This window comes from Salminus brasiliensis, chromosome 11 (genome assembly GCF_030463535.1).
Source record: "Salminus brasiliensis chromosome 11, fSalBra1.hap2, whole genome shotgun sequence".
Classification (NCBI taxonomy): Eukaryota; Metazoa; Chordata; class Actinopteri; order Characiformes; family Bryconidae; genus Salminus; species Salminus brasiliensis.
This window is the reverse complement of record NC_132888.1, coordinates 14888836-14904259: the sequence shown is the minus strand read 5'-3', so window position 1 is coordinate 14904259 and position 15424 is coordinate 14888836. Positions and strand designations below refer to the sequence as shown.

General features: G+C 37.9%; 1 protein-coding gene across 2 annotated transcripts; it reads left to right on the top strand.

Annotated features, from left to right (window-relative positions):
- Positions 1 to 3928: 3928 nt before the first annotated feature.
- Positions 3929 to 15424, top strand: LOC140565794 (transmembrane protein 87A). 2 transcript variants are annotated; one of them, XM_072691903.1, is made up of 21 exons: positions 3929 to 4094; positions 4720 to 4792; positions 4924 to 5015; positions 5114 to 5233; positions 5336 to 5389; positions 5499 to 5540; positions 5647 to 5712; positions 5798 to 5906; positions 5988 to 6049; positions 6181 to 6364; positions 6577 to 6676; positions 6838 to 6931; positions 8799 to 8869; positions 9296 to 9402; positions 9498 to 9556; positions 10013 to 10116; positions 12258 to 12331; positions 12546 to 12607; positions 13085 to 13137; positions 13286 to 13316; positions 13843 to 15424. In XM_072691903.1, the coding sequence occupies exons 1-21, from the start codon at positions 3957 to 3959 to the stop codon at positions 13882 to 13884; spliced, it is 1737 nt and encodes a 578-aa protein (XP_072548004.1). In that variant the 5' UTR covers positions 3929 to 3956; the 3' UTR covers positions 13885 to 15424. The 2 variants fall into 2 exon arrangements, with proteins under 2 accessions (XP_072548004.1, XP_072548003.1); XM_072691902.1 differs by lacking the exon at positions 8799 to 8869 and adding an exon at positions 7410 to 7483.

Sequence of the window (15424 nt, the reverse complement as noted above, 5' to 3'; positions counted from 1 at the left end):
GAGGATCACCAATTCCACCATTGTTGCGCAGAAAGATAGTGCAGCAATACCAGAATGGTGTTACCCAGCGTACAATAGCAAAGACTTTTAAGTTATCATCATCAACCATGCTTAACATCATCAAAAGATTCAGAGAATCTGGAACAATCGCTGTGCGTAAGGGTCAAGGCCGTAAAAATCTACTGGATGCTCGTGATCTCCGGGCCCTTAAACGTCACTGCACATCAAACTGGAATGCCACTGTCAAGGAAATAACAGAATGGGCTCAGGAATACTTCCAGAAATCATTGTCAGTGAACACAATCCACCGTGCCATCCGCCGTTACCAGCTGAAACTCTACAGTGCAAAGAGGAAGCCATTTCTAAGCAAGCTCCACAAGCTCAGACGTTTGCACTGGGCCAGGGGTCTTTTAAAATGGAGTGTGGCAAAATGGAAGACTGTTCTGTGGTCAGATGAGTCACGATTTGAAGTTCTTTATGGAACACTGGGAGGCCATGTCAGCCGGACCAGAGAGGACAAGGATAACCCAAGTTGTTATCAACGCTCCGTTCAGAAGCCTGCATCACTGATGGTATGGGGTTGCATGAGTGCTTGCGGCATGGGCAGCTTGCATGTCTGGAAAGGCACCATTAATGCAGAGAACTATGTTCAGGTTCTAGAACAACATATGCTCCCATCTAGACGTCATCTCTTTCAGGGAAGACCCTGCATTTTTCAACAAGATAATGCCAGACCACATTCTGCAGTAATCACAACATCATGGCTACATAGGAGAAGGATCCGGGTACTGAAATGGCCAGCCTGCAGTCCAGATCTTTCACCTATAGAGAACATTTGGCGCATCATAAAGAGGAAGGTGCGACAAAGAAGGCCCAAGACGATTGAACAGTTAGTGGCCTGTATTAGACATGAATGGGAAAGCATTCCTATTTCTAAACTTGAGAAACTGGTCTCCTCTGTACCCAGACGTCTGTTGAGTGTTGTAAGAAGAAGGGGGGATGCCACACAGTGGTAAAAATGGCCTTGTCCCAACTTTTTTGGGATTTGTTGACACCATGAAATTTTGAATCAACATATTTCTCCTTTAAAATGTTACATTTACTCAGATTAAACTTTTGATCTGTCATCTATGTTCTATTACGAATAAAATATTGACATTTGCCATCTCCACATCATTGCATTCAGTTTTTATTCACAATTTGTTTAGTGTCCCAACTTTTTTGGAATCCGGTTTGTACGTGAGCAGCTTTCTTTGTTTCTCAGCTAATATGTCTCTAAAAGAAATAAATGCAAAGTGTGATCTTTATGTACTACTTTTGTTGTGCTTGTGTTATGTTGTGCTGTTACTATGGGGTTCTCTGTAAACCAAGTAGGGGTGGGCAATATGATACATTTTGTTATTGTGATACGCAATCACTGCTGTTCAATGAAAAACATGTATCTTTATGGGGTTTTTTTGTGCTTGTAGTTTCCCCTATCGTATGTACCCTGTGTAAAGAATTCTGGACAATTTGGACCAATAGAAATGCTCCAAATTCTTTTTACATTGACTTTCATTGAAAGTTAAGAAGGTTTTTCATAATTTTGTAAAGTTGCTGTTTTGGAGATTTTTCTTTCAGACTGCGACGATATGCTTTTATGAGTATATAATGGATATCATCACTGCTTAAAGAACGCTAGCCAACTACACATTTTATTACTTATTATTAAGAGTGTAATTAGTCCTGTTTAATTGGATGGAGTAGAAAAATTATTTGAATAAAAAAATGATGGTACTTAATATGAGAAAGTATTTGAATAGTAGTTTTTAAAATCTGCAGTTACTGGTGAATTTTGGATGTATGATAAAATATCCTTATGTATATTGTGTACCATGAAAATGTCTTTAAGTATCGTGATATAACATTTTCACCCATACCGCCCAGCCCTAAAACCAATTTAGCTAAATGCAAGAAATTTGACATTAAATATGTAATTTTGTCACTATTTTTACCCTTATTAGGCAGGGGTATACTTTATACTAAAGAAAGAGGTTGACTGCAAATCACTACATCTCTGACAAACAAAACAAGCAAGTGAGCCCTATACACAGTATCCTAATTTTTGTGAATATTAAGTATATTAGTGCATCGCAAAACATTTGCATTATTTAATTTAAAACGTATATCAGAATCAGAATCAGCTTCTCTTTATTTCACCAAGTATGTTACACATACAAGGAATTTGTCTTGGTGAGAGCAACACGTATGACAAGTAACAAAAACACAGAACACAGATTATTTACAATATTAAACTAAAGGAAAATTACACTAAACAATAAATAGGATAGGGGATCAATTTTAAAAAGTAAAAAGTACTAAAGGTAACAAAGAGCTGAAGAAGCTGAGAGACGTGAAACAAATATGATATTTTATATTGATTACATGTAAAAAGAAATCCAGCATCTGATCAAAGGTTAAACAAAACAAGCCTTAAAAAATATGTCACTTTACATGCTTTTGAATTAAATTCTGAAAAAAAAGATTTTTAATGATATTCATTATTTTTTTATGCTCTAGTTATTTGCTATCAATATACGGGGTACTCCTGCGACTTCCAGGAGAAATGGGATTTCTAAAAAGGCTGCACCCTGATTAAGGCGGTGGTCTTTATGTGTGTGTAGTCTGTCTCACTCTGCTTCAGCTGTTTTATGATACTAAATGGACCTGCCACAAAAAGAAATAAAAAAATATATATATATTTATTTGATAGCTTACAAAGTGCAGCCTTGTTACCAAAATAACCAAATACTTAGAACCTCAGTAACAGGTGCTTTGCTCACTGAAATGACAAGCAGTCTTGACAACTATGACGTTACGACCTGACCACAGATGAAAAGAGGAAGATAGTATCACACACTCTGTAAGAGCTCCTGCCGCAACACCGGTTTTAACCACAGTTGCTACAACTAAACCCTGTCCACCTTCTTGCAATCCTGATTGTACGTATACAAACACCACACCCTGTCCTCTGGAAAGTCTTACCATTCCTGTTATGTGAGCTTCATTCACTTGTGGATTGTTTGCTGTGTACATTAAATCCTTTTGAAACCTGCATTCTCAACCAGCTTCTGTGCTGTTACACAAAACTCACAAGTCCAGTACCAGCAGCAGGGATGCCACAACTCCATTCAATTCAGTATTGAACCCCAGCCTTAACAATCCTGGGTTTTAAAACAATGGTGTGTTATGAGCTTCATAAAGTTATGGCACTGTATGGTGCGAAATATTTGTACGCGGATGAGGTCAGCACTGTCTATGGCCTTTCTCAACACCACCAGCTCTAAATGTCACTGAAGCTTTATGGGACGTTCTGCAGCTCAGTGTGAAGACTCCCACCTCGTTCATCACTCAAAGTACAGAAGGCTTTTTTTCTTGAAGAATTATTTTAGTGGCTACTACATACTGTACATACTGTACATACCCTTCTGGACTTGTGTGACATTTGTGTAATAAGTGTTTGATATTAATATGGTGTTAAAAAAAGTTGGTTTTTAGCTTTCCCCACCGATACACACAACCCTTACTGGCCTGCATGTAATAATGTAATGAACCAAGATTTTAGTTTTGCAGATTGATAAATAAACTCACATGGGACTGGGAAGGTTTCGTGGTGCACAGCATTTTAAGGGGACTAAGTTTACACTGAATGGAAAATGTAATCTTATCCAGGAAGTCCTCCTAAACCTCAATAGGAGTTTAAAGCATCAATAAAAGACTCTTTCTTGATTCTTTCCTCGTAGAAGCACAATGGACTACTCTTAAACCTGATCCTCATTCATTCTTCAGATGAAACCTGCGTTTCTCCTTCGCACAGAAATCCCCGCCCCCTGCCTGACGTCACGTGTGTAACTGTGGACGGGGAAGTGTTGAAGTCCCCCCCCCCCCTCCGCCCCTCGCCACCCAAGAGAGGAGAAATGGCAACGTCTGCGACCGAGTCAATATTACGGACAAATCAGAGGAGATTGGTGTTTCAGTTTGTGCTGGTTTTACTGGTGATCCCGCCGCTGAGGGCCGTGTCCGAGCCGGGGAAATGGATCCTGGATGTGGACAGCGTAAGTCCTTAACTGCCTTCCTGAGATGCGCGCGCACCCGGCTAATGACATTAGCAAGCTCGCTAGCTAGCTCCTTCCCCTGCTGTGTCTTACTCCAGAGGAACGTTTTAATCTAATATGAAGGGTTGTGTAATGACAGTATGACCGTGTGCTTTGTTTTAAGACAGTAATAACAAAACAGACATCTGTTTATCACGACAAGATTAAACTGGCTGACTTTCTAATGGCAGCTAGCTGGCTAACTTGGGTTCCTGTCCACTGTGTGGACTGTCTGCTGAAGCTGCTGTTTCTCGCTGTTTTTAAACCATGGGCACTAATATATATCTAATGATCTTAATATTTCTTTCTGAAGGTTATTAAATATACATTATAATAAACCTAGGGTGTCTTGTTTGATTGTAAGGTGAATCAGGAGTAGCTATATAGCCACACAATGCTGTAGCTAGCTACGTTATGGTCTAACTAGCCTTAATGCTCGTGTGTATTCGTTGCCTTTTGTCCTAAGGGAACTTATTTCCACACTTCTGCAGTAAAATGGTAAAAGACTAAAGTCAGAACTGCCCAGTACTGTAACTTTGTCACTAAAATGAAATGTCATGTGCTATTGTTGTTTTTTGCTTTGCAGGAATTAGTAAAGAAGCAGCCCATCTTCCATTTCTCAAAAACAATGTTTAATAACACTCACATAGAGCTCAAATGTAAGTACACTGTTAAGGAAGTCTCCTTCCTAATGTAGTTCCTTTATTGAAAACACTCTTAATGCAGTACTACATCATATCTAATTGTATGTCAGTCAGTCTCATCTGACCTCATCTGAATGTGTCCTCAGGGCTCACCGAAAAGTGCACATCTCCTGTAAACCTAAGTATATCATGGTATCTACGCAGCTCTAGGTGCTATGACGAGGTGTTTGACCTAGATGTGAGTATGCTTTTTTTATTATTTAAGTATTGCACACAGTTTTTACAGTATTTTTGCTTTTCAATGGAAAATGATTACTGTCATATGTATTTTAACAGGATCAAAGGGCAAAAGATCACTTCAACAGCAACCAAGTGATTCATATGGGTGGCAGTGGTTTCTACATCTTTCACAAGTACAGTCCAATTGAGTGTCATCAGCCCATGACCGCAAATTATGTATGCAGTCAGTTACTAGATTCATACACAATATATTTTTTAGGGCATTTTCTGATCACATGATCTTTCATGTTTGTTTTGGTTTGTTACATTTTTTTGTAGCTACCGTTGACTGTGTTTGAAAAGCCAATTGCCCTGAAATCCTTGGAACTACCAGTAAGACGAACCCCAGTCTTATTAACATGCATTATCTGAGCATAATAATCACCATGTCTTGTTCACTGTGATCTCTGAACAAATGTAAATTCATTTTTTGATGTTTTAGACGGCATCTAGCACTCAAGGGAGGAGGAGGAGAGCTGCAGAGGTAGATAAATGAGAATGTGCTTCACCCTATTTTTGTGCAACAATATATTAAGAGATATTATGAAATCTTTTTCCTCTGTCTCTAATTCTGTGGTTCTGCATACAAGGAGTCTGGCACAGATGGGGAAAACAAAGGCAAAAAAGTATCAGTTGTGAAGGATCAATTGAGTCAGGTCAGCCACAGATTTCATCAGGTTTTAAATGGGCCTCCTCCTCCTCCTTCTTCTATAAAACATTTTTTTTGGTTTTCTGCGTTAGAGCTCTACAAACCATGCAGTGGCACAGACGTGGGAGGACAGCCCGTATATGTTCCTCATCTCCATTGCTCAAACAAACCCGGGCATAGACGCACAGTGGAGCATCCAGTGTAAGTCAATAATGACCTGGAAGTGGCATTGAGTACAGGTTTAGATGAGCTTGCATTAATAATATGTTCATATGTTCACAGTGGAGATCAGCATGAAAGGCCCTCATCAGTATATCTCAGCGTCTGAGTGGCCTCTGATGATCGTAAGTCCAGAAGTGTCCCAGCTCTGTTTTACCATTCTTGACCATTTTCATTAGAATGAAATTTGACTGCATGAAGTCTTGAAACCTAGTTTCTTCTGTCTTTCACTTTATTTTTTGGACTTCTCCTACAGTTCTACATGGCGATGTGCATCATTTATGTGGTGCTTGGTGTGCTGTGGCTTGCTCTCTCTGCTTGCTATTGGAGAGACTTGTTGAGGATCCAGTTCTGGATTGGAGGGGTCATCTTCCTGGGTATGCTAGAGAAGGCTGTCTATTATGCTGAGTTCCAGAGCATCCGTTATGACGGCCTTTCAGGTAACTACAAGCTGATCACATCTGAGAATAGTAATCTAGGACTAAAGGAGCAACGTATGCTTACTCTTGAGTCTTGAACACAACATTTTATTAAGTCGTTTCACTCTCTTATCTGCTGGAATCCATATGAAGTCTTTCACTTATTCAACCTAAAGTGATCTTTACCAGTTCCTGGTAGTACATGTTATACTTACAATTGTTTGACATTGTAGTTCAGGGAGCGGTGGTGTTTGCTGAGGTTCTGTCTGCTGTGAAAAGAACTCTGGCTCGAGTGCTGGTCATTATTGCTAGCCTTGGTTATGGTATTGTGAAGTAAGTGTTTTGGACGCTTTAATTGCAAACATTCATTTTTTGCACTGAATAAGGATACTTACATTTTTTTAAAAACAGCTTTCCTGCATGTTTATGTAGTGATTGGGTAGATTGTTTCCCGGGAAAGTGTATTTGCAATGCTTCATGTTATTTTTTTGCAGGCCTAGGCTTGGGGCGCTGCTGCACAGGGTGGTAGGGGTAGGACTGCTCTACCTCAGCTTCTCCATTGTAGAGGGGGTCCTGAGAGTCAATTCGGTAAGTCACACTGATGGAACATTTTTCATTGTTTCACTGATGGTCGCTCTGGATAAGAGCGTCTGCTAAATGTCTTAAATATAAATGTAAATATAAATGTTAGAATTTGATGTTTTACCACCCTAAAAACCTCCATAATGTCCAGTCTTGATATTTTTCACTTTTCATTATAATTTGATTTTGAGTCCAACTCAAAGTTTCATGATAAATAAACTAATAGAAATGCTCCAAAATGACTTGCAATAAAATCTTTCCCTGTACTCTAAAGTTGCCATTTTGCAGATGTTTGGTATTTGTGTGACAGTGACAATATCTTTCACAATTATGATTTTGATCCCCCACCAGTTTTACAGCTTCCACTGTAAGTTACAGGCAAAAAAGACCTTCTATGCTGAACTCTTGTCAATTTGATCAATTTAGGGACATAGAAATGATGCTGCTGTTAAATTCCCTGAACGCAAACCTGTCTCTCTCACAGGAGCAAGGGGGCTCCAGCAGAATACTGTGTGACCTTGTTCTGGCTGTCACTGACTCTTGCATTGTGTGGTGGATATCCTTTAACATGTCAGTTGTCCGTTCAGCCATGTGATGCAATCATGATTATGTGGCATGACTGCTTTAGTGGCGTTGGTAGTGGAGTATACATAATGAGCAATATGTCTAAATGTAGTTTCATAGCTTTTATAACACATCTGTACAGAGACTTAAGCAGAGGACATGTTAAATTCCCCGTAGAGAAAACCTGTCTCTCTCATGGAAGCAAGGGTGCTCCAGAGGAATACTGTGTGACATTGTTCTGGCTGTCACTGACTCTTGCATTGGGTCAGTGGTGGTGGATATCCTTATATAAGTACGGAAATTATACCAGTGATGCCTCAGGCCATGTATTAAGCACAGACAGGACTCCGCTTCCAAGAATCACCACAGTGTGACTCTCCCATTCAGTTACTCACATTATCTAGATCAACTCCAAAACTCCTCTCCTTGCTGCTCATTCTAAAGTTCAAACTTTTAATCCCTTTCAAGATCTTCTGACTTCAAGTGATTTAAGCATGTGACTCCCTTTCCTTGCTGCTTGAGATTTTTACCCATTGCTCTAATTCAAGATTCATATGACACCCACAATCCCGGGGGCTCCTGGGGCTATTGTGTGTCGAAATGTGCAGTGTCATGCCAGAGGCCTGAGAAAATGTAGTTTTTGCTGTAACTTTTTATTTTTTCAGAGAACAAAGTAAAGAAAAAACACCAGTGATTCCTTTGGCAGTGTTTTAAGCACAGACAGGACTCGCCTCCCAAGAATCACAACATTGTGACTCTCCCATTCGGTTACTCCCATTATCCTCTCCTTACTGCTCATTTAAAAGTTCAAGCTTTTAATCCCTTTCACAATCTCCTGACTTCCAAGTGATTTAAGCATCTCTTTCTCCATCTTCTTATTACCATTTTCGTTCCACCTTAAATGATCCAGGAGCTGAACTCTGGCAGTTGAACAGGGGTATTACTTCACATGGAATGGAAAAGAAGAATAAGAAGCTAGAGAATAAGAAGCTTACTTCCTGATTTAAAAACTCTGAAGGTGTAGTAATAAACAAGACTGATGATGTTTTTCTGAATAATGTTTAAGGGCGAGGAAAAAATAATCAGGACTTCCTTGCTGTGTGACTGGTCCCTTTCCATTTGGGAATAATAGATCAATTTTCCAAATGATCTTCTAAGCTTTGCAAACTGCATATCGCTTATCCTTTGTCTAAGTCTGCATTGTGAGTGTTTGCATGCACAGCCAATTCTGGTGAAGGTGTCATGGCTACCTCCTCTTTTTCTCTTGCTCCCTGTTACTCTCTGCCCTCCTTCTCTGTTTTCCTGCCAGGCTGAAGATGACCTGGTGTTGCTGGCTGCCATCCCACTGGCTGTCCTCGACTCTACCCTCTGCTGGTGGATATCCTGCATTGCACTATGTCTGATTTTCTCTCTTTTTTTCCCGCTCCTTACCTTAAAAGCTATGTAATACTGGCTTTGTATGTGGGTTGTAAGTTGTTCTTTCTAATCTTCTGTCTTTAACGCAGCTAGATTTGCTTTCTCTAATTCCTTTATTTTACACAAGGCGTTTAGTAAGTGAAGCCTTGTCAGATTAACAGAACCTAATTTCACTCTTGCAAGCAGAGGTACTTTAACCAGTTCAGTCACTCTCTGCATCTCACTAGAGCTGTAGTAAACTCTCCACTTTACTTCACTGTAGTTCTGTAGCTCCCAAAACCATTGACTGCTGCTAAGCCATGCCATGAAAAAAAGTTTTGTGAATGTCTCTTCCCACCATCTTGGGTCATCTGTAGGCTAATGATTTTAGTCCTTAACATTGAATTACATCTTCATAAGCCTAGCGCAGACCATGAAGCTTCTGCGGCTTAGAAGAAACGTGGTGAAGCTCTCTCTCTACCGTCACTTCACCAACACCCTCATATTTGCTGTCATTGGTAAGGATTCAATTAAACATTCTGAACTAAATCTTTAAAAAGAAACTAGCTGATTCAGTGGTCACATTTTGTTCATTTTTCTTTTTACGTTTTAGCCTCAGTCATTTTCATTGTTTGGACAACAAAGACCTTCAAGTTGTCCAAGTGCCAGTCTGTGAGTATAATATAATTTATTCAAAGCAGTGTTCTTCTCATTTGCAGTGGAAGAAACAGTATATTGCTTTGATGATATCAGTTTAATGCTTGCTAAGCTAAAAGGTTAGCACTGTAATCTAATAATTCACTTGTAGTTAGCAAGCAGTGAAACAACAGACTTTGGTAGCACTTAACCAGGCCTAATAAATAGCAACTTCTAATCTAATATTTTGTCAATGATGTAATAATTGTTACACTTTAATATATGCTTCCATGCCAATAATTAGTAATTTATTTAGTTACTAAAAGTTATTTTAAATGCATGCCAATAAATAAATGATTCATCACTGAAATGCAAGCATTCATTAATGCATATGCAACAGTGAAACATTGACAAGCTATTAGATTCCTACCAAACCGAGGAGGTAGTTTGAGGAACATTGACCTCACAAAAAACATTGCCTGTTTTCTGTAGGACTGGCGGGAGTTGTGGATAGATGATGCTTTCTGGCGTTTCCTCTTCTCTACTATCCTACTTGTCATCATGTTCCTTTGGAGACCGTCTGCAAACAATCAAAGGTGAGGACACTCAACAAGTAATTTTATTTTTATCTCTTTCTATCTCTGATAGGACTGTTATGAATGGAGCACTAGTCCAGGTACCTGTCTCTTAACCTAAGGGTTGCCTTGACAAGTTATGTCAGAAATTGCACTCTGTGTTCAAAGTATACAGCCTATTATATCAAGGTCAAAAGGTCAGTCTGCACATAATTTATATGTCTTTGTTAAAGGCATCTGATCAAATATGACACACAGAGACCTGATTGGAACCTGATTTTTTTTTTTTTTTTTTTGTCTTTGAAATATTTCCAGACTAGAGCAGCACAATATTGGGGGGAAAAACTACATTGCAATATGTTTTGTTTATGCGATATGTATTGCGGAATACAAATGTAGGAATTTGATTTAATGTGATGATATTAATAGTGCACTCCGTGTATCAAAGATTGGAGTAAAAAGATATTGGTCAAATATAATTTCTGTCTGGTAGATATGTCATGGAAAATGAGAACAGTGGAACACAGCAAATCAGTTATAGCATGATGTGTTTGATATGATTTGACATTGAATGTCCTGCACTGTGACTACTAATATATGAAAATTAAAGTCTATTGTTATGAACTGTAACCCAAAGGTCTAGGGCCCAGGTCATCAAATCTGGACCTTGAATCCAGTTTCCCAGATTTTGTAATTACAGATTTTGTAACAAGTGATGTAACTGATTGACCATGTAGTGTCGCACCTACCAAGGACCACAAACGCCAGGAACAGAAACTGGATTCAAGGTCCAGATTTAAAGACTTTTGGTCTAGGGGATTGCCAGGGTTATTACATTACATTCCCTGACTGCCTGACTAAAGCAAAAATAGGAAATGGAGAAAATAGCACCTACACTCTGGTTGGACACTTAATACAAGGTCAGTACTTGTAGAACTAGCCCGTCCCGGCTGGTGTTCTTACTATATGATACTTTATTATTATAATTATAATTATTATAATTATGGTCCCAAATCTTGGTTATCTGATGATATTGATCGGTTCACCTTGCATGGTGTTTCCAAACTTATAAACTTTACATTTATGGCATTTAGTAGACGCTCTTATCCAGGATGACTTAGAAGTGCTTCACTTTTTACTCAAGAATAACCTTAGCTAGTTTGAATAGACTCAAATTTTAAAATACCTCTAAGCTTAGATTTAATTTTTTTTTTCCATTAAATTGATTTTCCATTAAAATGGAAACTTACAAGAAAAGTAATTAATGAGCTCTAGTTAGTTATTACACCACACATTGCATCTGTAACTGTATTGCTAAAATATTTGACAGTATAAGTCCTAGCACTAGCCAGCTAAGGTGACAAGATCTCTTGCATTTAATCCAATATCCTGAAAATGTAATACTGCCTTAATATGTGTACAAAATAATGTACCTTGGTAGCCAGCTTATTTAAAGTATCTAAGAAGAAAAGAAATGCATATAAATAAGTGTTTCATTATCTAAAATGCTGCTATGCTATGTAGACATAACTGTGCAAGCACTGAGACATAGCTATCTTTACTTTGCATGCATTTATACATAGCATAATTATTGCCATGCATGAGTGGAAATGCTAGTGTGAATGTTTTAATGTTGATTACTTTTTGGATGGATTATGCCTTTGTTATAGCCACTCAACTGGCTGAATGCGGAGCTTTTAGATTTTATCATTAGGTGGTGTGTAAAAGATGTTGGAGACCTTGTGCTTTATAGTCTTAACTGAAGTGCAACTAGCACCTCTCTTTAGCTTTCCTAAATGGTTTAAAAATGAACTCCATCTGTGCTCATTCACACCTGGATACACCATGTATTAGCTTACACATCTATCGTGGTCGTGATTGGATACTTATGATTTGTTTAGGTGTGCATATTAATACAAATTATAAATGGGGTTATGGTAACTGCATGCTGATCATACTGCCTTATTTATGATTCAGACAGAAAACAGTAAGTGTAAATAATCTTTCTCTTACTCTACAAGAACACATCTCGTGAACATTGCAGAGCCTAGTGCTGAACTCCTATAAGGTTTTCAGTAAGGCATTGCATTGAGTGTGGCCAAGTCTTTCTAATGGCAAAAGGTAGTAAGACGTCTGAAGTTCTGCTTTTCAATACTTCACAGGTATGCCTTTAGCCCGTTAGTGGATGAGGTTAGTGATGAAGAGGAGGCAGAGCAACTAATGAATGAAGCCTTTGGTAAGAATCGTAACATATTTTTGTGTTTGACGAGACATAATAGGAACTTACTATGTACTTTATCGGCCCTCTAGGTGAGCTTGAACAAGAAACTGCAATTATCAACAAAATTTTAAATGCACATCAAGAAGGTTCTTTTATTATTGTTGTTATTTTTACAGTTTTGATTATTTTAGTGGTCATTTACTCTATTATTCTATTATGTTCTTTACAGAAGGTGTGAAAATGAGAGGTATGAAGTCAGAAGTCAATGGAAGTGCAAAGCCTAATAAAGTGGTATGGGACTTTTTTGTTTGTTTATGAACTCAGACTAAGATTGTAAACACTTAGCATTTGTAGCACTGAGTAACTGATACAAAAACATGTTAAAATACCTTTGTGATATATATAAATTACACACACACTCTCTTATTTGATCTATTTAGCAGTCTCTTTTTCAGAGAGTTGAACGGTCTTGGCAACAATTGCTGTTTTTTAGTGGCTCACTCTGATCACATGTAATCAGCTTTCAGAAAGTCAGGATGAGTAGACCATATCCTGAATATGAGCAAAACTAACCAATTGTGAAAACTCAAATATCAGTATTTAATAAATACCATAGTAAGAATGCCAGTTGTATTATATGAAATTTGTAATTTGCAGTGTTACTACTGTAGTTGTACTTCATTTAAACCTCTATTTTATGACATTTTTTCATAGCTGAGTGTGTTTTTAATCATAACTAATGCTGAAAAAATAACCTGTGTTCTTCAGGATGAAGATCTGAAATGGGTTGAAGAAAACATTCCCTCTTCAATAGCTGATGTGTAAGTCTAATTTCTACAGCAGTGATGTCATTGCAATAATTGTGTTAGTGATTCTGAGTCTTATGTGACATAAGTTGTCTTTTTCACATATTTCAAATTATTTCAAGTTTAAGTGTCATTTGTATACATCTACCTCTTTGTCTTACAGTGCACTGCCCCCTCTGTTGGATTCAGATGAGGTAGGTTATACAAGTTATTTCCTTGTACTGTGTAATACCACAAGATGGCCAGAAGTGGGCGATCTGTGTTTTTATAAAGTAGAGCATGAAGAGATCAGCCAGTCACGTCACACACTTTATCCTTGCTCTCTCCCTCTCAGTTGTTTTCTTTCTGCCTGGAACAATGGGAGCACAGAGGCTTTGGAGCTTTTGTCTGACTAATAAGAGCTCTCTTAAGCTTGCCTTGGAGACACTCGTTTGGTATCACAGCCAAAGTAGACTTACCTCTCAGAAGAGGAAGGCGGACATTACACAGAGCTAATGGAGACAGTGTTTTAGTAAACAAAAACATGGTGTTTATGCAACAGTATTGTATGTAGTGAATAACTATTATTCTGAAGCCAGTTTTAATCAACATCATTGACATTTGTCTTCGAAGACTTATGATAGAAGTGTCTATTTTTAAGATATTTAAAGAAATGTGTTTAAATGTATTTAGCTCTTTCTGACATATCACTGACAACATTATGTACTCCTTTTTTTGCAGGAAACCATGACGACAAAATTTGAGATGTCAAAAATGGAGTAGAATCACAGTGTGTGTATGTATTGTAAATATTAACAATGTATGTGACCACAAACAGGTGTTTTACTTCAGATTATAAGCTTTGTAAGCGATGAGTGTAAATATGTGAGGTGTCAATAATAATGAGGGTAAGAAACCCAAGGAATTTTTATTTGTATTGCCTGTATTTATATTTCACTGGAATGGTGTCTTTTTCTTTACCACGAACTGTTATATTGCTTTCAACATTTGTTTACATATCTTAAATGAAAGGTGTGATTTAAACACTAGTTCTTCTTAGCACCAAATCCTGTCTTTTGCATACTTAAAAAATCAAATGATGTCCTTAATTATTGTATTTTTGGTTAAAATGGCCATCAGTGTCAGGTTAGTCATTCACTGAACAGACAGCCTTTCAGGAGAATCTTTCTAAAATGGGTTTAATGTTCCATGCATTATAGCCATTACACACTCCGCCTCAGGGCATCTGAGGATGGCAACAGTGGAAAAATGGGTTATAGGTTGTTGTTGTTGTTGTTTTATAATATTGTCATTGGCTGTCTGGGCATGTCACTCCCAAATTTCAAAATTGAAATTCTGTATCTATTATGTTTTTTATTACTCAATGCCCTGTCAATGCAGTACTATTATTGTATTATTGATAAATTTATATTGTATTGTATAACAGTCCTTTAGCCGGCTGCTTAGGGTTTTGTCTTTTCTTTAATCGGTCGGTCCTGGGTTGTTGATCTGTATGTCGGTTTGTGGTTTAACTATGTGGGGAAAGTTGTCTTTAGGCCATGAGATGTTGATGTAACAAAACAACAAAACAGACCTAGTGAAGTTCATCCAGCTTTCAGCTGTCAATATATATGGATTTTCTTCCAAGGCTACATTCATTATGCATCAGTCTGCATTATTTGCCAATACTGTAGCAGTCAATGTCTGTCCTGTTTTGTCCTGTTAAGTCTGGTTCTTATTTATGATCCGTCTTACTCCGTTCATCTTCCCTTGTCTTTTCAACAAGTTTGCTAGAAGTTCTGTCCCAATACCCGTTGATAGGCCTTCTTCAATTGCAGTGGTCATGTTAGAATGATGTCCTGGAGAATAATGTAAACAGACAACAGCATTGTGGTTGTCAAGGATGATGCAATCATACGCATCTCAGCTGAATACTAACATGGTGATGAAGTGAGAGATCAGCTTACAGTCAGACAACATTGCAATGAAAGAGTTCAGTTTATGTAATTCAGTACAAGTACACATCTGCTGTTAACATCTGGAATGTTTACAATTAGCGACTACAGAATGAGAGCTTGTATTACAGAGATCAGACATCTATATTTTATGGATTTATTTATTTTACATATGTATCTTACATATGAAGATACTGTTTTGAGCCTTTGTTGGAGTCGGCGAGAATGTTTGATGCTGTGGTAACTACCGTCCATTTATTTTGTTGCTTTTTTTTTTTTTATATATCTTCATGATGTAAAGCTTTAAATGACCAATGATTTTGATTTTCTCTGGAAAGATAAATCTTGCAAGAAAGCCAACAAAATGA

What these genes read in the sequence shown, in the direction of transcription:
- LOC140565794 (XM_072691902.1), top strand. Translation starts at nt 3,957, where the DNA reads ATGGCAACGTCTGCGACCGAGTCAATATTACGGACAAATCAGAGGAGA. An exon ending in AGCCCATGACCGCAAATTAT is followed by an intron (nt 5,234 to 5,335) that starts GTATGCAGTCAG and finishes ATTTTTTTGTAG; the next exon opens with CTACCGTTGACTGTGTTTGA. An exon ending in CTCTGTTGGATTCAGATGAG is followed by an intron (nt 13,317 to 13,842) that starts GTAGGTTATACA and finishes CTTTTTTTGCAG; the next exon opens with GAAACCATGACGACAAAATT.